Source organism: Nasonia vitripennis, chromosome 2, assembly GCF_009193385.2.
Source record: "Nasonia vitripennis strain AsymCx chromosome 2, Nvit_psr_1.1, whole genome shotgun sequence".
Classification (NCBI taxonomy): Eukaryota; Metazoa; Arthropoda; class Insecta; order Hymenoptera; family Pteromalidae; genus Nasonia; species Nasonia vitripennis.
Genome location: NC_045758.1, coordinates 817,416 through 840,134, shown reverse-complemented (window position 1 = coordinate 840,134; position 22,719 = coordinate 817,416). Strand labels below are relative to the sequence as shown.

Genomic DNA, 22,719 nt, shown 5'->3' with positions numbered 1-22,719 from the left:
CATCAGTCTCGTCCCCGCAGCGCTTCACGCCATCCCGCACCTCGCCAACTTGCCGAACGGCCTCTCAATTTCAACTACCTCACACGATAACAAAACACTCGGGTATACTCCTCCACGCGCGATCGATCACTCCTCTCCTATAAACACTCGCCTATGCCGAGCAGAATTCCAGAATCCAAAATAACTCGCGTGACCGCACGAGGTCTCGGCGCCATTGGCAGGCCTGCCAACCATTTCCCTCCTATCTCTCTCTTACTCGCGAGTGCGAGAGAGATAACGGACCAGTTGGAGGTATAGCACACGATATAGTCGAGGTGGGCACAGACTCGTCCGCGGCGAAGCAGCAGCGTGTGCGAGCGCAACCAACTCACGTCACGTTGCCGTACGAGAAGTGCGCGAGGTGAAGTGCGTTCGGCTCGCGCCTCCGAAAAAAACGTAAATACCAGTAGTCCAGCCGAGGAGAGGGTGTGCAACACCCGCGTGTTCCGGCCGCCTACAGAAGAAGGAACAAAGAGAAAGAGAGAGAGACAGCGAGCTGACGCTGTTATCGTTGCGGCAAGATGAGCGGACTGCTGAAGCTCTCGGGCCTCCTGGCCAAGGGCCTGCCCTCGACGACGCTGGTAAGGACGACCCCGGGCTACCTCTGCACTCCGACGCTCTTGTTCATTTCCCCCGTCGCCGTTATGTAATTTAGCGAGACCCGGTGCGCGACTCCCTCGCTCACGGTCCTTCCCCCTTTTTCCGCGCTGTGCTCCTCTTTTATTTTCCACTCGCCGTCTACGTGCGCACTGCTTTTTCATTTTTCATCCATACGAGACCCCGGACGATGTTTCGACACGTTATTTTCGCGGACCGGGGGGGTGGGGGGGGGCATTATTATGCGCCAAAAGGGGTTACGTAAGGCTCTTTTGCGCTTGACATTAGCCAGCGCGCTCTCGGTATATCTGCTGGGTGAGCCCGAATCCCAAATTGCATTCTCTGCTAAGTATTACATGCCACCTTCGTCACACGGTGATACTGGACACACGTTACTTACTTACTCGCGCGCCGCACGGAAATTCTGCCGTGTCTCGAAATTTCCTATGCGGCGCCGCGGCGGCCCGACGCTTAGCAGACGATTTTGCGCGCTATGTTTTTCCATATGCAACGCGGCGCTGCATCGACTTGTTTTTCTATACTTTCTGTACTTTCCTAGTTGGGGGGAGGCTCAAGGGGTTGATTGTTGAACAGGGGTTTTTTGTGACTGCTTGTTGGTTTTTAACTTGGTGCGACTATTCACTCATGTCTTTCAGTGTGCAATTCGGGTTATTGTTTATTCACTTGTTCTTCTTTAGGTTTTTCAGCATTTGAACTTTTTTCCTCAAGCATGTGTACATCCTCGTTTATATAACGTTCCCGGCATTCACAGCTGTTCAATAAAAATTCCGTGAAAATAATCTTCACTTTTCGTGTAACATTGTTTTGCTGAAAGCTGCCGTATTTATGATCATTACAGATTACTGAATTGGCTTTTGAATTTCAATATAAATCATGCGTTTGCTCTTGTGCAATACCGTGAAAGTTTGTGCAATCTACTTATGACAATTTTATTTTATAAGACAAAATTATATAATACTATTCTGGCACAAATAAATTGGGTGTTATAACTTTTTGACTAATTGCCGTATTTTTACTGAAATGAATTATTAATCCGACAAATTTGCTGTCACAATTGCAATATGATTCACTCGTGATTTTTATGTAACACATCGATGCAGTGTGCTAATTCCTTTGATGACTGTAATAATTGACGACAGCCTCTACACACATGCATGAATACAGCCAACACATCTTTCTAGAAGTGTACAATATATATACGCCAGTCTGATAAGAATTAATCATCTTCCAATGCCCAATTAACTTCTTCTCGTACAGTGTTGACTTACCCAGCATCTTTTTGTAAACCTCTATGATAAGATTCAATTTTCCTCTTTTCTCTATTATTTTCTTTCAGTTTTAATTTACAAAGATTTAAACCAAAGATAACTTTTATTCTATCACTTATTATAATAAACATTAATATTCCCAAATAATTTTAAATCATCTGTCATTTGCACTCGTGCATGATATTTTTCTATTTTCAGAACAAATTAGGCCTACCCATTATCAGCCAACGGGCTCTACATTACACACCCAACAGTGGTTTTGCTAAAACTTCAGATGGAATTTCGCAAAACTACCCTGTAGTCGATCATACTTTTGATGCAGTGGTAGTTGGTGCTGGTGGTGCTGGTCTCCGAGCTGCCTATGGTCTAGTCGAGGAGGGTTTCAAGACTGCTGTGGTCACCAAATTATTTCCAACAAGATCTCACACTGTTGCTGCCCAAGGAGGTATCAATGCAGCGCTTGGAAATATGGAGGAAGATAATTGGCAGTGGCACATGTATGACACAGTCAAGGGTTCTGATTGGCTTGGAGATCAAGATGCCATTCACTACATGACCAGGGAGGCCCCAAAAGCTGTGATTGAATTAGAAAATTGCGGCATGCCTTTCAGTCGAACTACTGAGGGTAAGTTAATCAAAAAGAGCACAGCCATCCTTGATGAAGAACAATTGAATTATGACTGAGTGATGAACGGCAGCAAAAATGATAGTACATAAGAAGGCATGAATGAAATTTTAGTCTCAACTTTCGTTGCTTTCATTGGTGAAAATTTTAAACGTGCCTTCTTTTTTATCCATAATAGAATAAGCATCTTGAATTAAAAAATGTTTAACACAGAACTTTGACAAAGAATATTTATTAAGGACTATCAGGATCACTCATCGATGAATGCACTGTGATGGTTGCAGTATCAGTATCCGAATTGCTCATTGCATCTTGGTTATTAGCCTTACATAAAATATTAAAAATAATCAAAACATGTTTTACCGGATGAAACGTTACTTTATAAACTTTTAAACAGTATAAATGCAAGGAATAATAGTGTAAGAACAACCTTTGACCTTTTCTGGCTGGTTTCTTTTCTTTTGGTTTCAGCTTTTCGTTTAGAGACACGTGTAACAGACTTCTTAGATTGCTGGTCACTGCTCTCGCCAATCTTTCTATTCTTCAGTCTCTTGACAGTGTTTGCAGCTGCAATGTATGGCTGCTTCTGTTCATCTGTCATGCTTTTCCATCTTTCTCCACATGTTTGAAAGATGTTTCGACCAGTTATCATGTCAGGGTAATCCTACAGCAGGGAATTGTTCAATTTTACAAAGAGTACTCTAGTTAAATTCAATTCGGTTTTTTACCTGCTTGAAGTCTTGTACAAAGTTGACAAACGCATTAGCACTTCTCCAACGTTTTGGCTGAATATTATTCAGCGTACGACTTTGATTTTGTGGAGTTGCTGCTCTGGACTGTGCTCTGGAACCTCTGGAAGACATTTTTTCACGTCATACAAATATACTTCACTACACGTTAGATCGTTCACAACGAAAAAACTAAAGAAATAACTCAATGACTGGAGCGATATTGAAAAACAAAAAAAAACGAAAAAATTTGCACGTCGTGAATAAACGCGATAATTACCAGTCTTTATCGCTTGAATTACCTGCTCTGTTTCGATGACTTGTGGCTCGAGTTGGCACGATTCTCTTGACGATTTTTCACATCGACATCTGCTTCTTCCAGTTTTTCATCATCTTCCAAAACTTGGACCTCATCATCCTGCTCATCTACTTCGTCCCGTTGTTCTTCCTCCTGTCGCTCTTCCTGCTCTTCCTGTCCTTCTTCACGCTCTTCCTCTCTACCGTTTTCCCGATCATCCTGCTCGTCCTGCTCGTCGCCACTTTCTCGAAGTTCTTCGATCTCCATATCGTCAAGGAAAATGTTAGATGCGAAATTAAGCTCAAACTGTCATTTTTTGTACAACTCTTTCTTTAAATTTTTCGTTTTCGGATACGTCCAATTTTTTGTGTGAAAATTTTGGAAAAAGACATCTAGGGATATAACAAATGCTCACCCGGTTGTTAAGCATTGATTCTTTTGTCTTTCGTTCGGAAGTGTCTGAAGATAGCGCTTTTAATTCTTTCGAATATTCCTTACAAAATCTATAATAATTGTGAAAACATTTTTTTTCAGGTAAAATCTACCAACGAGCCTTCGGAGGTCAATCTCTCAAGTTCGGCAAGGGAGGTCAGGCTCATCGTTGCTGCTGCGTCGCCGACAGAACGGGACACTCGCTTCTGCATACACTGTACGGACAGTCTCTAAGTTTCGATTGCAATTACTTCATCGAGTACTTCGCTCTGGACCTGCTGATGGAGGATGGTGAGTGTCGAGGCGTCATCGCTCTCTGCCTCGAGGATGGCACGCTCCACCGTTTCCACGCCAAGAACACGGTGCTGGCCACCGGTGGATACGGTCGTGCTTACTTCTCCTGTACGTCCGCCCACACTTGTACTGGTGACGGTACTGCTATGGTCTCTAGGGCGAACCTGCCCAACCAGGATCTTGAGTTCGTGCAGTTCCATCCGACCGGTGAGTTCAGATTTTACAGCTTCATCACTAATAATGATTATTGAAACGAGGTTTACATAAACGTATGTACAATCGCAGGTATCTATGGTGCTGGTTGCCTGATCACCGAGGGCAGCAGAGGAGAAGGTGGCTACTTGGTGAACAGCGAGGGTGAGAGATTTATGGAGCGTTACGCTCCCGTGGCCAAGGATCTCGCGTCTCGAGACGTAGTCTCAAGATCCATGACCATCGAGATCCGCGAAGGCAGGTGAGTGATTGCGAAAATATCGTATACTTTTTACTGCCTTTTGATCGTAAAATAGCACACTTTACAATGCGCAATAAAATCACGAATCGATGGTTTGCATTGCAGAGGAGTCGGTCCCGAGAAAGATCACATTTACCTGCAGTTGCATCACCTGCCACCAGAGCAGCTCGCTGCCAGGCTACCCGGAATCTCCGAGACAGCGATGATCTTCGCTGGAGTCGACGTTACACGCGAACCAATCCCTGTGTTACCCACTGTGCATTACAATATGGGTAAATATAAAGAGAGTAAAACAGTTGTGCGCTGAGAGTAGTAAAAATGCTGACTACATGAATGTATTTTAGGTGGCGTTCCAACGAATTACAGAGGACAAGTTTTGACGTCCAAGAACAACCAAGACTCGGTGGTACCAGGCCTCTATGCTTGCGGTGAATCTGCTTGCGCCTCCGTCCACGGAGCTAACCGACTTGGTGCTAACTCGCTGCTGGATCTGGTTGTATTTGGCAGAGCTTGCGCGAAGACCATTTCTGAGGAGAACAAGCCTGGCGAAAAGATTGGAAGCCTCCGAACTGTAAGTTTTATGACACTAAAAATTAAAATAATTAAAAGCGTGATTGTGAACTTTGAACTTAATTCTCTTGCAGAACGCTGGAGAAGAATCAGTAGCAAACCTCGATAAAATAAGAAATGCTAAAGGAAACATCTCGACTGCTGAATTAAGACTGACTATGCAGAAGACTATGCAGACTCACGCCGCTGTCTTTAGGCAGGCTGACACCTTGCAAGAAGGTATTCAACTTTTTGGATTTTCATTTTCAAAATAATGAAAATATTATTTATATAATTATTTAAATCTGTAACAGGTTGCAAGAAAATGTCGGCGTTGTACAAAAAGCTGGATGACCTTAAAATTACCGATAGATCCCTCGTCTGGAATTCTGACCTGATCGAGACCCTCGAGCTTCAGAATCTGATGGTCAATGCAATGCAGACAATCTACGCCGCAGAGAACCGCAAGGAGAGTCGTGGTGCCCACGCACGAGAGGACTTCAAAGACAGAATCGACGAGTACGATTACAGCAAGCCACTCGAAGGACAGCAGCCCAAGCCTTTGGATCAGCACTGGCGAAAGCATACTCTCACGCACGTCGACATCAACACTGGAGACGTAAGTTAATTAACTTAAAAATTCTAAATTCTACGCAAGCAAGAAAAATTATAACGATGTTAAACGTTTACGTTTTTATTTGAAGGTCAAAATCGACTACAGGCCTGTTATAGACCACACACTAGACGACAAGGAATGCAAAACTGTACCACCTGCAATTCGTTCTTATTAGACTAATTTTCCGGGGAATCTCTTGTACGTAGTCTTTATCCTTTATATCCCGGCAATTTGGTTAGGCGAATTGAGAAATTATGCGAACGAGTCACGAGAATTGCATGAACACCCACAATCAACGATTAATTTCCGAGAAATTATGACGACGAATAACCACGAAGATCTAGTTGAAATCAGACAAGCCAAGTCGTTAACATTGAGTGAACCTATTTACTTTTCCTGCGAGTACCAAAGTCAAGTTTTCAAACCTTTTTTCCCCGGTGTTGAGAGAAATGCTCACAAAAAAAAAACAAAACAAATAATATTTTCAACGACTAGATAGACTCTCTTGGTACAAGGCAGAGGCGTTACTTACGAGCAACTGTGAGATCATAGCCTTAGTGAAGATAATAATAGCTGATTAAAGAAAAGTATGTACGCGAATCTTACACGGAGATCGGTAAAAGAAGTTTTCTTATTTTACTAGAATGAATTTCTAAATTTATATATAAATACATTTTCTGAATGCTTTTAGAATTGAACTATTTACTTTTACATTAAACTTAAATGATTAGATAAATAATGTAAACCTAAAATACGCCTTGTAATTTCTCCTTGAAGGTTTGCTAAGATAAAACCATTATGCCACTTGTAAAGCGGTTTCATACTTATATATTGCCAAAATAACAGAATGTCTTCGCTATCAAATTTTCTCTAGCTATAAAGCATCGCTGCAATTATTGTAAATAAAACAACTATACTCTTGTAAAGGCGAAGACTATAAAAGTAGCCGCGAAAGTTGTAAAAGAAGAGAATGTTTACCACACGATTGTCCATCGTCATCAGAGATAACGTTTACTTTGTACCGTATTTTCAGTTGTGAATTCAAATGAATTACGTAACGTGGAATCGATCATTGTATTGACAAGTATTAAATGAAAAGCGAGCGTTTACCAGTATTTTGACGCGTCTTTCTTTTACCTCACATGCTGCACACACACACACACACACACATACACACACAGAGAGTTACGATCTCTGCTATAAGGCGAAACAAGAAAGAGCTCAATCGCCGTTATCTATGAAACGGACACTAGTTTCTACTTTGCGGCCGTGCTGATTATGATTGACGAGCTCGATGTCAAAACTTGTAAATTTTGCACCAGATTGTGTAATAATTTAAACAAACATCCACGAATCGTGCAAAGTTTAAGATGCGGCACAAGCACGAACTTAGTTTTTATTTATGATGAAGAATATTTTTGAACAATCTTTGATCGTATGGACAGGCTGCTGTGAAGGGTGTATGTGCGAATATGATTGAGAAAATTGTTAATAAACGCACGAAGACACCTTGAATTTGAATAAATTTTGCGTTTTATTTGTTGAATAAGATCTCGGCTTTATAATTAGTCATCGATTAAGTAAGTTAATTAGCATTAATTAAAATGTAGGAAGACTAAGGAGGCAAATTTTTTAAATTATGAAATACACAATGAATTACTATAGATAAGTATCGTTTATTGAGCCCAATTTTCAACGGTATACGGCTATAAATAAAAATTTTTACAATATTAAATAAAAATTACAATCGTAGAGACATTTTCTAAAGCATCAAATTAGAACTCGTCTCGAGAGCTAATACTTCAGAAAATTTTACAATTAATTCCGTTTAACCTAATGATGAACGATTGACAATGAAAAATAAATCGTATGCAACGTAAAAGGCAATTTCTCGCATTTTGAAACAATGTAGTAGTTAATGCCATGGAGAGAACTTAAAGTTTTATCCGAAATAATTGTGCACGGAGAAGTCAAACGCTCAATTCGCGATGACATAAATGCTCTTTCCTTTAAGTCGTTTCTTTTCTTGGTTTTTGTTATGTCGTGAGCTACACAAACACTTAAGCCGACATTTTTTCCGCTATAATATTGTTTTTTTTCGTGTACTTTTCTATTTGTCCGAGAGGTCAAACGATTTAAGCTTTCTCCGCAAACGCTGAAATAAATATACATTTTGTACACTATTTTACATTCGCTTTATACTTTCAATGTTCAGGATAGCTGCTGGTTCGTTAAAAGTTCGTTGGAAACAATGGAATCAATAGCTGCGTGAGAATGCATTGTAAGGAATTGTAACCGAGAAAAGAAAACTCCGATCGAACACAAAGAAAAGAAAGAAAAAAGTAGGGCATCGCATTTTGTCGCCGGGAAAATAAGACCTCTATCGGACCATGCACTTAGTCTTATCAGTTTCAATTAGCCTAATATTCACATAACATACAAACGAGTCCCGTCCCATCAGTGTTCGGGTTGATGAAATCGATTTCTCTATATGTTTCAAATAGTCGTAATAGGCGAAGCGCCGATAGTGGACGAAAAAAAGAACCAACATATTCGTAAATTAATCGGTAATCACGACGGGCAGACAGTCTCGAGTTTGTCCGGCATACGGACGTACAATTGTGTTTATGTATGTGTTCTTTTCATCCGAGTCAACAGTCACGGAAAGGGCTAAGAAAACAACCAAAAGTCATCTATTATAGACGAAACTTTGCCAAAGGTATATACAGTACGTGTAAGCTCAGTACTCTTAGTCTCTCGCTTTTCGTCGCGAGTTCTATACGCACGTACACGCGATTGGCAATTCTCCCGCTACTGGTATGTATTATACTACAAAGAAGAAACCGAAGAGTCGGACGCTACGTTAAATAAACGATTCGAGCCATGCGAATTCCATATTCCGTATACAATTTGCAAGCAAACGCGCAGCCGCGAGCAGAGGCGTTGTTAATTTTCCATTTTCTCGAGGAAGGCTATGAATGAATATCTCCTCGAAGCGTCGATGTCGCTGCTCACCTCTGCCCTCGCTTTCGAAACTGTACAGTAAGAAACGAAGGAAAACTGACTATCGAACGGGGGAGCTCACGCTGACGCAAATCCAATACGCTACATTTCACAATTATACAATTATACAATTCGGTGGCCGCTCGGGCCCCCGGGATACGTATTACAGCCACACGTACAAGCACACCGTGTGCACGATGCGCTCAGCTCCGAAAGTTATACGTACGACGATCAGTAGTGTGGTTTTCCGCTTCATCCAATAAAAAATAAAGAGAAACAAGCGGAACGCTGGTCACCCCGCCGGCGTCGGTCGCGTCGGATGAATGTTACTAGCCCGCGAGCGTGGCTCGCTCGCGGGACGCGTTCGTCCCGTGATAAAACGCGCAATCGGCGCCGGGTTCGACGTGACAGCAGCGCGTCGCGTTTCTCGGACGCAAGGAACTCGCATAGCTTACATAAATTTCACGCGCTTTACAATTAATAATTAATAGCAATGATAGTAATAATGATAATGTTTCTCTCTCTCTCTCTCTCTCTCTCTCTCTCTCCCTTATATATTCACATATCTCTCGTCACGTTGCTAACGCCGAAGGAGACGTCGATGATGATGACTCGCGCTTCTCTCAGTCTCGCTGTCAGTGTGTCCTTCGAGGACCCCACACAAGGACACTCCTTCGCTTAGAGTTAGAGCCACGCACACTCTTCGATATCTCTGACGCTCCGTGAAATTGTTGATGTTGGTGCTGCTGGTGGTCGTTGATGTAGATGCGTATGACGATGCTGATGGTGTCGATGAGGCGCGTCGATATATAATATATATATTCTCAGTAATGGCTTGGTGATGGTATTAAGTCTTGTGCGCGGTTGTGCGTTGGCCGCCGGCGTCCTGGCTGGCGCTGCTGCTGCCGGCGGGCTCGGGACTGGCTCACGAGGTGGCCCTCAGCTTCTCCAGAGCGGGTACCAGCGACTCCTCGAGCGTCGGTCCGCAGCTCAGAGCGCACTCGCCGATCCATCTGGCCTTGCCGCTGGCGTGAGACTGCAATCGGGAGAAAATCCAGTGTAATTAAAAGCACGCTCGCAGATTAGATCGTCGGGGGCAATTTCCCCGGAGAGCCGAACGGTGCTTACCATGGTGAGGTCTCGCTTCCAGACCGCGTGGCAGCGGCCGTCGCACAGCGGACAGGGTCTCTGGAGGGAGTAGCCGCCGCACTCGCTGCAGTCCAGGGACACGTGCTCCTCGCTCCACGACACTCCGCATCTGCAGAAGAGAACATTCCGTTGTTGTTATTATACTTTCTCGCAAGAGAACTCTTTGCGCCGGCAATTGCCGCGGTAATCGAGTTAGCATAAAATTGAGAGAAAAACCCAATTGAATTTCTAGATTCGCCGAGCTTCCGGTCATTACGGTCATACACTCTACAACGTTGCGCAATAGCTGTTTATTATTCGAGTCCTCGTGCGCGGCTCGTGGGCATTATCCGGATAACCGTCATCCGGCATTCCGCGCGATCGATCGCGAACACACGAGGCGGACGAGGCGGGAGCTTGTCCTCTCGCCGCGCATGCATACCCGCGAGTGCATGATCAATACGGCTGACAGAGAGAGAGAGAGAGAGAGGTAAATTTAAAGCGTATATTTCGGTGCAGTCGCCGAAAATAGCGCGGCTACGTGCGCCGTGTAATGACGAAATCGACTCGCGTCTCTGTAGAATAAGTATCTCGGTGCGCCGATCTCGGTCCGCCATGGATACCGATATAGTCCGCGATGTAAATCGAGAAGCGTAAACATAGAGCCGCGACAATGGACATCCGTTTGGGTTTTTCTCCTTTTCTTCGGCGCACAAAAGCACCGAGCTCTAAAAATGCGGGACACTCACGTGAAGCAGGAGTTGAGCTGGGCGCGAAGCTCCTCGATCGTGAGGATGGTGTCCTGGTACTGCGGATGCGAGCCCAGGGACTCGTCTACGCTGCCGCAGAGACTGTGGCAGGACAGGGAGATGTTGCTCCTGAAACATGAAAAGAATGACGGATCGTTAGTACAGGTGGGGTAATATGTATCTTATCGGCGGGGCTTACGCGAAGCGGCGGAAAAAATCAGCGCGCGCGAGAAACTCCAAATCACAACGCGAGCACGTGGCAGCTGTCCCCGTGCGTGGAGAATTATTATTCGCTTTTTAATAAATCGTTGCAAGCTTCCATGCACAATGCAGCGAGGGATTAGCGGCTCTATCTCGGCAGCATAATTAGCATTATCGCCTGACGCCGAAGTAGCGCACTTCGTACCCGAGCGGTTGCGCGAATCCACGAAACGAGCGCGTAGTACGCATCAGTCGGCTCTAATTAGACCGAGCGCTATTAATAAAGAGTCGGGCATTAATAACGATAGTTTTATCATTCGAGGCAGACTCGGCCGCGCGGGCATATTTCCCACCTGACTGGGTAAACACTACACAGCGAAATCCGCTTACGCAGATCCGAGAGATGTATACACACGTCTCGTTACAGTTCGATCGGCAGCCAAATATTGCCAGTCACCGCTGAAACTCTATAAATATACGCGCACGCATGCGCCTGGAAAACTACTTATCTGGTTAATTGCTCGCGCCGAGCTTTCATCGGGATCGTTATTTTCGTCGAGAAGCGGCCTCGGCCGAGGTCTTTGGCCAGGCGAGGAAAGTTCCGCGAATTTAAACGGCGAAAAAAGTCGTTCCGCATATGCGCGAGCTTGCTTTGCAAGAATTACACATTCGCGCACGTGGATTTTTTTTTTTTTTTTGCGCGCGCGCGCTCGTATGTATATTCAGAGCCGCGAGAATATTTGTTTTCGCAATCGCGGCGCGCGAGTGTTTACGATTATGTCACGCGAAACAACCGAAAAGTCGTCTCCACGTAACACCGGTTCTTTGTTTTCAGAGCTTATACCTCGATCGATATTAATACGATTTTCGACGGAAGCCAATCTGCCCGCGGCGCTCGTGTACTTTAATTAAAAACAATCCAATCGCGCGGTATCCTTTCCCCTTCAAAGGCCGGCTTTAATAACCCGCGCTGACCCGCTTTTCTGCGGACCCAATCTTCGCTGCACAAAAGCTCGCGCGGCGCCTTGAACTTGCGCGGAAATGCGAATCTCGCAAGCATGCAAGCTGCTCGTGAATTGTTCAGCGGCCTGGAGCAATGAGACCCGTCGATTTCAATTTTTATTTCATTCTCAGACGCTCGCGCTACAGTGAATTCGAGAGGAAATCCGAATAATCGCATTCGGCCTGTCAATTTCGTTAGTCCGTTGCACAGCTGGAGCGAATGAAAGGATCCGTCGTCGGCTTGAAGGCGAAAAAGGCCATCGATTAATTGCGTTACGTCACCGAGTGCCGCACATGCGATACACAAAAGCGAGAGAGAGGTTCAATGTTTCGGCTGCTCTTGAACCTGACCGTCGCGCTCGCGCGGGAGCCTCTCCGCGACGACATTCAGACTTACGTAAGCGCGCGATATGCCTCTCTCGGGGGAATATTTTTAATGCACTTATGCGTGACTGGCGAGTCGATAGCGATCTTCTCTCTTCCGGGAGAGAAGAAGCCGTTTATGAAAGAGCGACCGTCGGCGCTGGATTTTTTCAACGTATACGTATTTATATGCCCGATAGCTGGGCAGAGCTTTTTTTAAACGGCGCGTCTCTGAAAATAGAACTGCATGCAACGTATTGTTACGATCGGTCGTCCAAGTTTTATTGCCTGCAGCATTGTGCCGATTCCCCGAAATCGCGATGGGTTTCTTTTTCCGCGCGAAAATTCGGCTTCTCGTTGTTCGCTGGAATACAAACATCCGAATGCGCCTATTCTTCTCTTACGTAAAGTACCGATGCTTTGAAAAATGTGCGAGTGCTCGTTGCGTCGAAATAACTAGACTACGAACACATCGCGGAGATAACGCGCCGAAAGAACATTCGTTTTCCTAATGTATCAACTCCCGATTCTATTCTCCAACGCCTCGTATAATCAATCATAGCGCGGCGAGTCTCTTTCAGAACCTCGGCTTTCCCATCCGATTTCAGGGCCGCTTGGCGAAAAATACGCAAGGTCGCTCCGCCACTAGCCGCGAGGACGCTCGTCTAAGCAAGAGCGCCGTCCGTTACACACGTTTTTGGCACGTGCCGAGATGAATAGGGCTTTTTTTTTTTTTTTTTTTTTAAGCGAAAGTGTAACGGACACAAGGCTTTATTAAAATCAGTCCGCGGAAAAGCATTACAGGTTATAGTCCAATGCAGCAGCAGAAACGACGCTAAAATAAGCAGGTATTCTAATGGCTGCGCGACGTTCCGACGGTGAATCAGTAAATATGCGTGGGTGTTCGCGATTTTATTCGCGCGTATATGCCTATTGTCAGAGCTCCGGTTCTCATCGTAATTAGTAATTTTGATCGTCCGAATAATGCGGGTGCCGAGAGCGTGACGTAGGAAGAAGCTACAAAATTTTTACTGCGTCGTTGTGTGTTTTTTCTTGCACTGGACGCCCGCTTTACGGCCCATTGTCCGCGCGCTAACGTAATAGCGGCAAAAAGTAATTAGCATCCGCTAATTTTCGCATCGGCGAGCTTGCGAAACGTTGCAGTCCAGCGGAAACGTAGGCTGTGTATGTGTGCGAGTTTCCCCTCGCGATCTGCGAGTAACGCTCTGTGCTCCAGATTAACTCCTTATCTTTGGACTTTGAAGCGCGCCGGTTCGCCAATTCAACTATTGCGCTGAATCGAAACGAAACGAGCTTTATTTGCCGATAGAGTTTTACAACGAGGGGCCTCCGTACGGCCAGAGTCAAACAAACAAACAAACAAGCGCCGAAATTATAAACGCATCAGTGAAGAGCGAACTTACCCATGACGAGAGAGATTCTCAGTGGTGTTTTGCACGGACGTGACAGACATGTTGCTTCCGTGTACTGTGTTGGCTCCTGAAGAAACTGTAACACAAAGCAGAAGAGGATCCGCTATTACTGACAGTCCAACTCGAACTGAGCTTCTCCGCGGGCTCGCGTCGGAGTATATAGTGCGCATCTCTTCGTATACATTGTCGCGATAATCGTCCCCGCCGGTGAAGCCGGTAAAGTCCCCACCCGACCACGAGCCACATGTCAAGAGCCGGCGCGTGTAAACAAGGAAATTCCGTACGTCATGCGTGTGTGTAGGAACTGCCAGTGCCGTCAGTGACAATTGGGCCGAACCGTTGATAATGGCCGGAAAGCCGGGGCGCTTCGCGAAAATTCCTCGGCTGCATTCTGATGCATATTCGGCATATTGCCTTGCGCTAATTTCGCCGTCATGCCTTCCAGCTGCTCTGGAATGTCGGATCGGAGGTGGGGAAATTTCGCTGCGATTCAGCGGCGGTTCGACGTAAAGGGGCGCAGTGATTTCCATTGATTCACGAGCGAGAGAGAGAGAGAGAGTACTTTATACGCGATCAATCGCGGACTATAGGCCGGTGTGCTTTACGTAACCGCGCACATCACCGTCACACAGCCAGATATAATCGAGTCTCGCGCGGCGTAACGTAATCGCGCAGGTATCTCGCTCCTCCTGTACGAGAGTTGCTGTGTGCTGAAAATCCGGTACTTTTCCACACATGTCCGAAAGGCGAGCATATACCACCCGCACGTGTGCGATGCGCAGGTATAGATAAGGGCAATCGATGCGCGAGCAGCCACAGTCGGCTATAGTGCACCAAGGGCGCATCGCGTTATAGCAGCGGCGAGTACGTCACGACAGGAGTGATTTTATTTTCGGCGCGGGAACACGCGACTGACTGTCTGGGGATGATTATTTTAAACGCCGCAGAGACTATAGGATCGACTCTGAATTTCGCAGTGGAAATCGTCCTCGTTCCTCTTCCATAGAAGTGCGTTTCGCCTTGACGAGCCGCACTTTCTCTCGACAGCAACTCTCGTCTTTCGCGATTTTCAGCGCGGAAGTTGTACGGGACGGCGGTCAGAGTCCACGGTTTCCCAATACGAGAATTTCTGTTGAAATCGAGCGAAAGCGTGTCGAAAGCGCGAAAGTCGACTCGAAAAATGGGACACGGCTGCAGGTATACAATAGCCGCTGCTCGCCACGCATTTTTCCAAGTTCCTCGACCCTGAGCCGAATGAGCATCTCGAGCGCGCTATTTTTACCCGAGAGAGCAGAGATGCAAAACGGCTTGTTGACATTCCGCATCTCGCGCGCGCCGATCGGCTATCGATCTATAGAGCGGACTACTACTTACTCTCTTTCGGCGCAAGGGCGAAGCTCGTCGAATATATGCGCGCATAATGCACTTTGTCGCTAACTATATCGTGCGTCACGATTGCACCGCGATCGACGTCTACGCACGCTCGCGGCGTGTTTATGTTCCTAATCGCGCCGGCGAAGAATTCCTTGACGCACGCGCGCGGCGCGAGCGATTTTTTGCATCGAGCGCGATTCCGATAACAGAAATATGCCGCGAAAAGCGCTTCCTCGTTTTCCCACCAGCCAGCTGTATCGAAAGAGAAATATTTACGAGCGCGATGCCGTCGTTCTATTATTATTTTCGTATACACACAGAGCGCAGCTGCTGCGGCGAGCAGGAAAAGCCGGGGAAAAATCGAGGGATCGGAAACCCAATGCGCCGAGCGCTAACGGCGTCGATGGATCTGCAGCAGCGAGCAGCGTGTAACCGCGTGTTGAGGAGGAGCTTTCCCTCGATATTGTTACCCTTCGTTAATTACGCAAATAAACGCCCTCCCTCTACTGACGTAGACTAGAAAGAGAGCCTCCCCTTGGCGCGCGTGTATCGCGAACGTCCGATACAGAATCGATTAGCGGGAGAAAAAAGCTCTCTCTGGGAGCAACAACGTCAAAGGGCGCTGCACGCTCTATACGCTGTATATTATTGTTGCATATACATCGGTGACGCAAATTACGCTGGCGAGAGAAGGCCGCGCACTCGAGCTTTTTTGCGCGCGGGCACCTGTCGAGAATGAATATTTATCGTCGGCACACGGCGAGAATAATTTGCTGTTCTTCGGTAGCACGCGACCAGCCGGTGCGCCGAATTTTTCCGCGGCGACGCGCGTCACTAGCCGACTCCATGTTGTCTTTTGGATAGCGGCGCGCATTGTGTGGATATGAGCGCGGAACTGGTTCTCGATCGGATCGAGGCATTACATTTTTATTTTCTGAGAGCAGCACAGCGAAATTATTTTACGACGCAGAAGGAAAGAAATGATGAATCGAGTAGCGATAGAGAGAGAGAGTATATAATGCGCCGCGAATCGACGGTGACTTTCCTCGCGGCGATTTTCCGCGTAACGAATAATCTCGACGGCAAAAAACTCGGAATCCTCGTGAAGCCCACAAAAGCTCGAGCCGAGCTAATAAAGCGCACGTGTAGCTCGCGCGACTTTACGAGATACGCAGTTTAGTGCAGCCACGCACATACCGCAGGCGTATATAAATAGCGCTCCGTTATTATGCACCGCGGTGTGGGCTGCGTTAAATTCTCTTTCAATTAATCGACTCGCCTGTTGCGTCGACTTTAGCGGCATTTTTCGGCGCCGCTCCCAGATAGCGACGATCGATGCTCAATTAGCACGCGACGCGTGCCGGTTTTTCGAAATTCGCGGACTCTCAGCGGGCGATAATTAATTATGCCGCAATATACGCAAGTATTTCGCGTGGAAATAATGGCGTAGGCGAGCTGTGCATAGAGAATATGCTGGTTCGGATTCCCATCTCGTCATCGTCGAACTACGCAGCGACGTATCAATTGATTTAAAAAAAGCACCGACCGCATCTCGCAGGAACTTACGTGCACACCTCTCGCGGCCGATGCACATTTTTAAATCATTCGATATCCAGCCTCGAGACCACTACAATACCCGAGGGTTAACTTTTATACACTCGTCGCACCAGCTCCGGCCTGACGTCACGACGCCGCACAGCGCGTTTAACGTATTTAGTTATATAATTAGACGGCCGAGAACCAGCGCTAACAGGAACCGCTTGAGGGCTCGCGCGTCTGCGCAATTATCGCGCGGTGTACACACTATGTGTGCTGTCGAGCCTCCACTCGGGAGATGCTGAGCGAGTGTGACACGATATGGGTACTTCCCGACTGCATACGCGCAAGGCTGGCCAATAGAGTCGTCGCCTATCACGCGCAGGACGATCGCGTGTACGCAGTTAGTGTCCAAGGTGGCCTAATAAAGTATACCGCCTTTGGCAAAGCTCCGCTTCTCGGATCGCCAATTTCGAGATTCTTGGCGCCGCGAAATATACACGCTCTTTTTTTGGCGCTATGATATCCGACTTATCCGCGAATTGCGCGCCCTGAGAAAACGGAAAACCCCCCTTGGCAGCTCGTCAAGAAAACGCTGGAAACTCCGCGCGTGGGTGCCGGCGACCTTTCCCAAGGACGCATCGAGACCGCGCGTCTGTGCGCGATTGATGAACCTACGCGGGTGGGATGCAGGTGTCGAACGACTTTTCGATGAGCCGTACAAACTGCGAGGCTCGCTGAAATATTCACGCCGCCATAAATACCGGAGGAAAAAGCTCCGAGCCGCGTTACACAGCCACCACATGGGGAGCGAGAGAGCTTCTCGCCTCTCTCAGCGAGGGGTGGAAACGAGGTCGACAACCCTTGGGGGGGGGTGGGGGCTTTGCCACGCCATAGGCTACTGTACTGCGCGGTGCGTGCATGTGTGTGTGTGTGTGTGTGTGCGAGGCCTGCGAGCGCGGGCGAGAGAGAAGAGGAGGAGTTGCATCGCGCGGCAGATATTGACCGAGAAGCGCTCGCACTTTGCGGGAGGAAGCGACCCTTCTCGTGCTCTTTCCCGCTTTTCTAAAAGCATTTTTCACGTGTAGGAGAATGTAGCCGACCGAGGACTCAGCTGTCTCGGGAGTAGCATAGGCTAGCCGATGAGAAGTGCGTTGCAAAAGTCGCTTGTACAAATATACGATCAAGCGCGAAATAAAAATAGAGCCGCGAGGCGTTTATCGTTAGACCTCCAACAAAGCGCGGGCTCGTAATAGAAGACGGATAGCGTTTGAGGTAACGAGAAAGAGAATCGCTCTTTCTCACGGCCGAAGAAATTGGAGAGAAGCTGCTGGCGCGTGGCGGATGTCAGAAGACGAGCTGCTCTTTTCCCGTCGTCGTGTGGCCAATAATGTAGTTCGAACGAGTTGTCCCCTCGACGTTATAACGGCGAGGATCGAGGCTGGCATTCGGGCTGCGCGCGGTATGTTTTGTGACAGCCGGATATGCTTCGTATACCGTTCCAATTGAAACATATGCCTTATCGAGCTATGCGTACAATTAGGGAGTACCGCATATTAATGGGATGGAATTAGAGGCCGTCGGACTATCCCGGGAGATAAGGGCCACGACGAGGACTAATGCTATTCGTAATCTTCGAGGCGTTTTTTAGAAAGCCGAGCGCAATTGTCGCGTTGTAGCATCGAGAGTACATAGATGCGGCAACCTGCTTTCCAGAGCAAATTCCAGGGAGTTTATCGAGCGTCGAGAGCGATAAATCGCGAGAAAATAGAAGAAGAGTTGCCGCCGCGAGAAGCTCTATATTATAGTCGGAGCGCTGGTACGGAGAATGCGAGAGAGAGAGAGAGAGAGAGAGAACGCCCCGTTTTTCCTCGGCATCGATTTTCCGAGGCGCGAGAGAGAAGCGCTGGATATTGCCTGAGAGAAGACGCTGCGCGTCTCGTAGAAAGAAGCTTATTGCTTTTTCAAGCGACTATTCCTCGCAACGTTAGCATTGGATAGTAATCGCAGAAAAAAACGTACGAAGCTCGACTATATACGTATGCATACATTCCAAGCGGCGACGCAAGCCTGCAGCTAGCAGGCAGGCAATCAGTCATATTTAAGCGGCTGCTTTAATAACCTAACGCCCGTCGGGACTCGGCGCATACATATGTAGGATGCGAAGCCACGCTGCGAGCACGAGGCTGGAAATTTGAATTTTCCGTTACGGAGCTGCTGCTATGCGCGCTACTTTGAAAATTCACAGTTAGCGCGTACGCTGCCGATGATTATGTTGAATAGATAATATAGCTCGACAGCTGCCGCCAGTGCGGAGGAATGAAAACAAAACGATTCGTTGCACGAGAGAAGGTGGCAAGTTTGTTTTGATTCCGATCGATTTACGTGACGCTTCAAATGCACGCTACATGCCGAGTTTCCGAGCATTGCGATTTTTTTCCCGCGTTCCGGAGCAGCGGCAACGTAAACAACAACGCGGAGCATCTGGGAAGGCCTGCGGAAGGGCCGCTCGAAACTCCCCCCCCCCCCCCATCCATTTCTCTTCCTCACACCGAACTGCTTTCCCTGCCAGTCTGCGTCGAGTATTGATTCTCACGCTCGGTGCCGTGCACTATGCATACAGCTATATAGGTGTTCGCGGCGCGTACGCTGCTCTCGATTCTCGAACGGGAGAATAAGAAGAAGCCTCGAGAGCACGCGTGTGCGTGTGTGCGTGTCTGGATGCGGATCGATCCCCGTTTTTGCAGCGAACGGAGCCGCTTGAGGCTGGTCGGGGTCGCGGTTCGTGAGCACGGTGAACTTTTGAGGCCGGCGCGCATGCGCCCGACTGAACTTGGGCCGGTTTCGTTAGCGCGCGCTATAACGACTGTAAACATTGCGAAAGCCGCTGCTGTGTGCGTGTGCGCGCGAGCATAAAGCGAAAGCTTCGAATTGACTGACTTTGAAATAAGAGCGTTGCGAGCGCGATTCTTGCACAAGGTTATATAGGTATAAGTATGTCCGACGCGAGGAGAGCCTGAAAATCGCGCGCGGCGATCGATATAGCTTCGATTCGTTCACTCGGCTTTTCGGTTACTTACGCGCTTACACGAGTAGCTCTTACAATGTACGCGCTCTGAGGGGGGCCGAACCGAAGCAGACGCATCGATTCTGGCGCGCGATTTCCCTCGTGTGCTACTGCTCTCGCAGACGCCGTACGTACATTGTGGTTAGACAACACAGTGCACAAGAGTATAGGCGCTTTCACTCGGACACTTACGGTTTTCGAGAGAATCGTCGTCGCACTAATGCACTCGTCAACGTCGAAGAATTGCACTGCTGACACTCGACGGCTGCTGTTATATTATTCCAGATCAACTTTCCCTTCCGCTCACAGAGACGCTCAACAGGATGGATGCAGTGTATCGGAACTCGCGTAAAAACGGAGACTGACACGAACGGCTGAGCTGGTCGTTATAACAAACGGAATACGCTGCAGGCGATGTGGAAGCGTGACAGACAGCAAGCGACGGGTCGAGCTGTACTAAACCTGCTGCCGCGGCGTCGCTTGGGTTTTATAACGGAGCTCTGCGAGCGCTCGGCAGGCTCGGCTGCTCCGGGTGGGGCACAGAGCGCTGGGAGGGAGGGGAGCTGCAGACGGCGCCGCCGCCGACGCTCTCCGCCCCTCCGCGTCGCCCAGCGGCAGGTCGACAGACGTCTAGAGAGCAGAACCTACGGATAATTCTGATATATTGTGCCTATATACGAGGGAGAGCGGGGCAGGATGTGACAACCGACGAAAATTTGAATGGGCGCGCATGCGCGCTGCTTTTCGAGCGACATTCTCTCTTCCGGCTAACGAGAGAGAGAGAGTGAAAGTCTCCTCGGATGAATTTTTTCCGATTTTGATCAATGCGATTATTGCGCAACAAGACACGCGCAGAGAGAGAGAGAGAGAGAGAAATGATTTTCATTCAAGCGACGCGCGACTTATCTCCTCCGAGTAGCCATCCCAGCTGTCACGCACGAGTGAATCGAGGAGCCGAGCGACCAGATACAATATTCCGTGGACATACACGTGGGCATTTTTTTCTACACCCATATTTTGTTTTGAAATAACATAGCGCGCGCGATAAAAGCAGCGCACAGAAACTTTTCCAGATAAAAGCTCGCGATACAGCGCGGCGTCGGACGGTCGGCGCTTTCTTTGCCGCGTAATTTCCCATCCGTAATTTCGTCTATGAGGCAAGAGGAGGAGCGACTGCGCAGTACCTTATGTGCGAGGCGACCCCGTTCCCTAATTTCCTCGCCAGCAGCAGGCGCGCGCGCGCACTTTCTTCGCGTTCCTCTCTCCCATGCAAATTCGTCTAGGCGCTCCTGTGTATACACTGTGCACTGGCACACGCCGCCGCCCAAATAACGCATAATCTCCGCCGGAGAAATTCAAGTCACGCGGCCGAGGAATGTCACTTGGGCCGCGCGGTGTGTATTATGCGTGTATTGCGCAACGCCGTACGTCTCGCGCGTATTTTTTTTACCTCGATTCTCTACTTTTTCAGGCTGCGGAAGCTTTTTCAAGCGACGACACGCCCAGAGGTGCCAGTGACCGGCGCGCGGTGCAGTACTCGCCGTGGAGTAAACGACGCGTTATCGACGTCGCACGTACATTGCTGCTGCTGCTGCTGCTGCTAATATAACTATTTGCTGCGGGTGTAGAGATGAGCGCTGCCGTAAGGTTTGGAGTAAAAGTTGGCATGATCTACTATTTCGAAGAATAATCTTGGCGCGCTAATGAGATTCAATCAAAGTCTCGAATTGTCTACCTCATTCGCGCGTGCAGCCGTGTCGCCGCTAAATTACAAAGCCAAACGAGCCCCGCGGACGATTTCTTTCCGAGATAAAGCAGCTGTTTGCAGCGAGTAAAACGAAAAGAATTATATTACATCAACCGACACGGCGTACGTACGCGAGCACCGGGAAAATGATAGAAAAATACTCGATCGCTGCGGTATAACAAAAGTTTATCGCTAAAGGAAAACACATAACATCCTTGGGTAGTTATGCCTACGCAGGCGAGCTTTGAATTTAAGATTTCGCGCGCGAGCGGAGGAGCTACTTCGAAAACAAATAATTAGCCGGTCAGTAAACCCCTCGCTCGCTCGGCGAGTGAAAATTCAGCGGTGCGTCTATGAATAGCGCCGAGCTTTTCGACGGAGAGAATAAACAAATGCTATATACGCCTCGATAGAACTCGGGGGCGTTGCTTAGTCTTAGCTTTATTTCAGCTGCGCTTACGCGCGCAGATCTGATCCACAGGTAGCGATTATCCGATCTCTGGCATACAATTGCTTTGACATTGCAGTTTGCATAAAATCGGACGCGTTAAGGTGTTTTAGGCGAACATCGACATTGCTCGATTTCGAAATCCCGAGACAACGAACAGACGTAAACAATGATTATACGTTAAATGTATAGTGTATACAATTATAACGCAGCGCTCGTTGTAAAACTATATCGTCAGTCAGAGCGATTGTGCAAGGGTATGCGCTATGTATATGCTTCGCGGCGATTATCGCAGAAGCGATGGAAAACTAATTGATAAAATGATTTTTATGCCGGCGCTATATACACACACGGCCTGGAAATAAAAATGCCCGTGTATAGGAAGAACCTTGCGATGCCAGATATAGCGACGTTACGTAACTATTTCTTCTCTCTCGGCTTATTATCATAAGCGACGACGCGAGTCTTCGATTCCAATTATAGGCGGGACAGAAAAACCGCAGACGATTTTAATTAAAACTCCGGCTTAGCGGCAAGAAGCGCATACTCCGCACGCTATATCGTCTCGATCTTTGGACAATAACGAAACCAGCCAAAAGTAATCGGCGCGATTACATTGTTCCGCCGCGAGCATCATTAAGGACGGGGCTCGTTATATCACTGCACTGTGGCCTATCCGGCCCCGTTCGATCGGGTCAATTGCGCGGCTAACCTACTAAATCGGCCATTAAGACGCGCGCTCTATTA

The 22,719-nt window shown here is 47.7% G+C and overlaps 3 protein-coding genes across 7 annotated transcripts in view; 1 reads left to right on the top strand and 2 right to left on the bottom strand.

Annotated features, from left to right (window-relative positions):
- The first annotated feature begins 342 nt into the window (after positions 1-342).
- Positions 343-7,585, top strand: Sdha (succinate dehydrogenase complex, subunit A, flavoprotein (Fp)). Its single transcript, NM_001172330.1, has 9 exons — positions 343-620; positions 2,124-2,550; positions 4,111-4,509; positions 4,588-4,756; positions 4,862-5,028; positions 5,101-5,327; positions 5,401-5,545; positions 5,620-5,924; positions 6,010-7,585. The coding sequence occupies exons 1-9, from the start codon at positions 561-563 to the stop codon at positions 6,094-6,096; spliced, it is 1,986 nt and encodes a 661-aa protein (NP_001165801.1). The 5' UTR covers positions 343-560; the 3' UTR covers positions 6,097-7,585.
- Positions 2,767-4,043, bottom strand: LOC100118045 (high mobility group B protein 2-like). 2 transcript variants are annotated; one of them, XM_008218184.4, is made up of 4 exons: positions 3,581-4,043; positions 3,279-3,402; positions 2,981-3,214; positions 2,767-2,874 (listed from the first exon to the last, which is right to left on the bottom strand). In XM_008218184.4, the coding sequence occupies exons 1-4, from the start codon at positions 3,841-3,843 to the stop codon at positions 2,785-2,787; spliced, it is 711 nt and encodes a 236-aa protein (XP_008216406.1). In that variant the 5' UTR covers positions 3,844-4,043; the 3' UTR covers positions 2,767-2,784. The 2 variants fall into 2 exon arrangements, with proteins under 2 accessions (XP_008216406.1, XP_008216407.1); XM_008218185.4 differs by having other exon boundaries at positions 2,988-3,214; positions 3,581-4,023.
- Positions 7,578-22,719, bottom strand: part of LOC100119043 (protein pinocchio) — a 62,964-nt gene continuing 47,822 nt past the window's right edge. For all 4 annotated transcript variants that reach the window (XM_008218186.4, XM_031922760.1, XM_031922762.1 and 1 more), the window contains 4 exons: positions 13,792-13,876; positions 10,802-10,930; positions 10,053-10,182; positions 7,578-9,960 (listed from right to left, as the gene is read on the bottom strand). In XM_008218186.4, coding sequence (XP_008216408.1) covers positions 9,850-9,960; positions 10,053-10,182; positions 10,802-10,930; positions 13,792-13,876 — 455 coding nt within the window. In that variant the 3' untranslated portion in view covers positions 7,578-9,849. The remainder of the gene's footprint in view (positions 9,961-10,052; positions 10,183-10,801; positions 10,931-13,791; positions 13,877-22,719) is intronic.

Bases quoted from the DNA above. Each gene is read 5' to 3' on its own strand.
- Sdha (NM_001172330.1), top strand. From the start codon at position 561: ATGAGCGGACTGCTGAAGCTCTCGGGCCTCCTGGCCAAGGGCCTGCCC. The intron at 621-2,123 runs GTAAGGACGACC...TTCTATTTTCAG, and splicing joins GCCTGCCCTCGACGACGCTG to AACAAATTAGGCCTACCCAT. The intron at 5,328-5,400 runs GTAAGTTTTATG...ATTCTCTTGCAG, and splicing joins AGATTGGAAGCCTCCGAACT to AACGCTGGAGAAGAATCAGT.
- LOC100118045 (XM_008218184.4), bottom strand. From the start codon at position 3,843: ATGGAGATCGAAGAACTTCGAGAAAGTGGCGACGAGCAGGACGAGCAG. The intron at 3,403-3,580 runs GTAATTCAAGCG...AATGTCTTCCAG, and splicing joins AAGTCATCGAAACAGAGCAG to AGGTTCCAGAGCACAGTCCA. The intron at 3,215-3,278 runs GTAAAAAACCGA...TCCCTGCTGTAG, and splicing joins TTGTACAAGACTTCAAGCAG to GATTACCCTGACATGATAAC.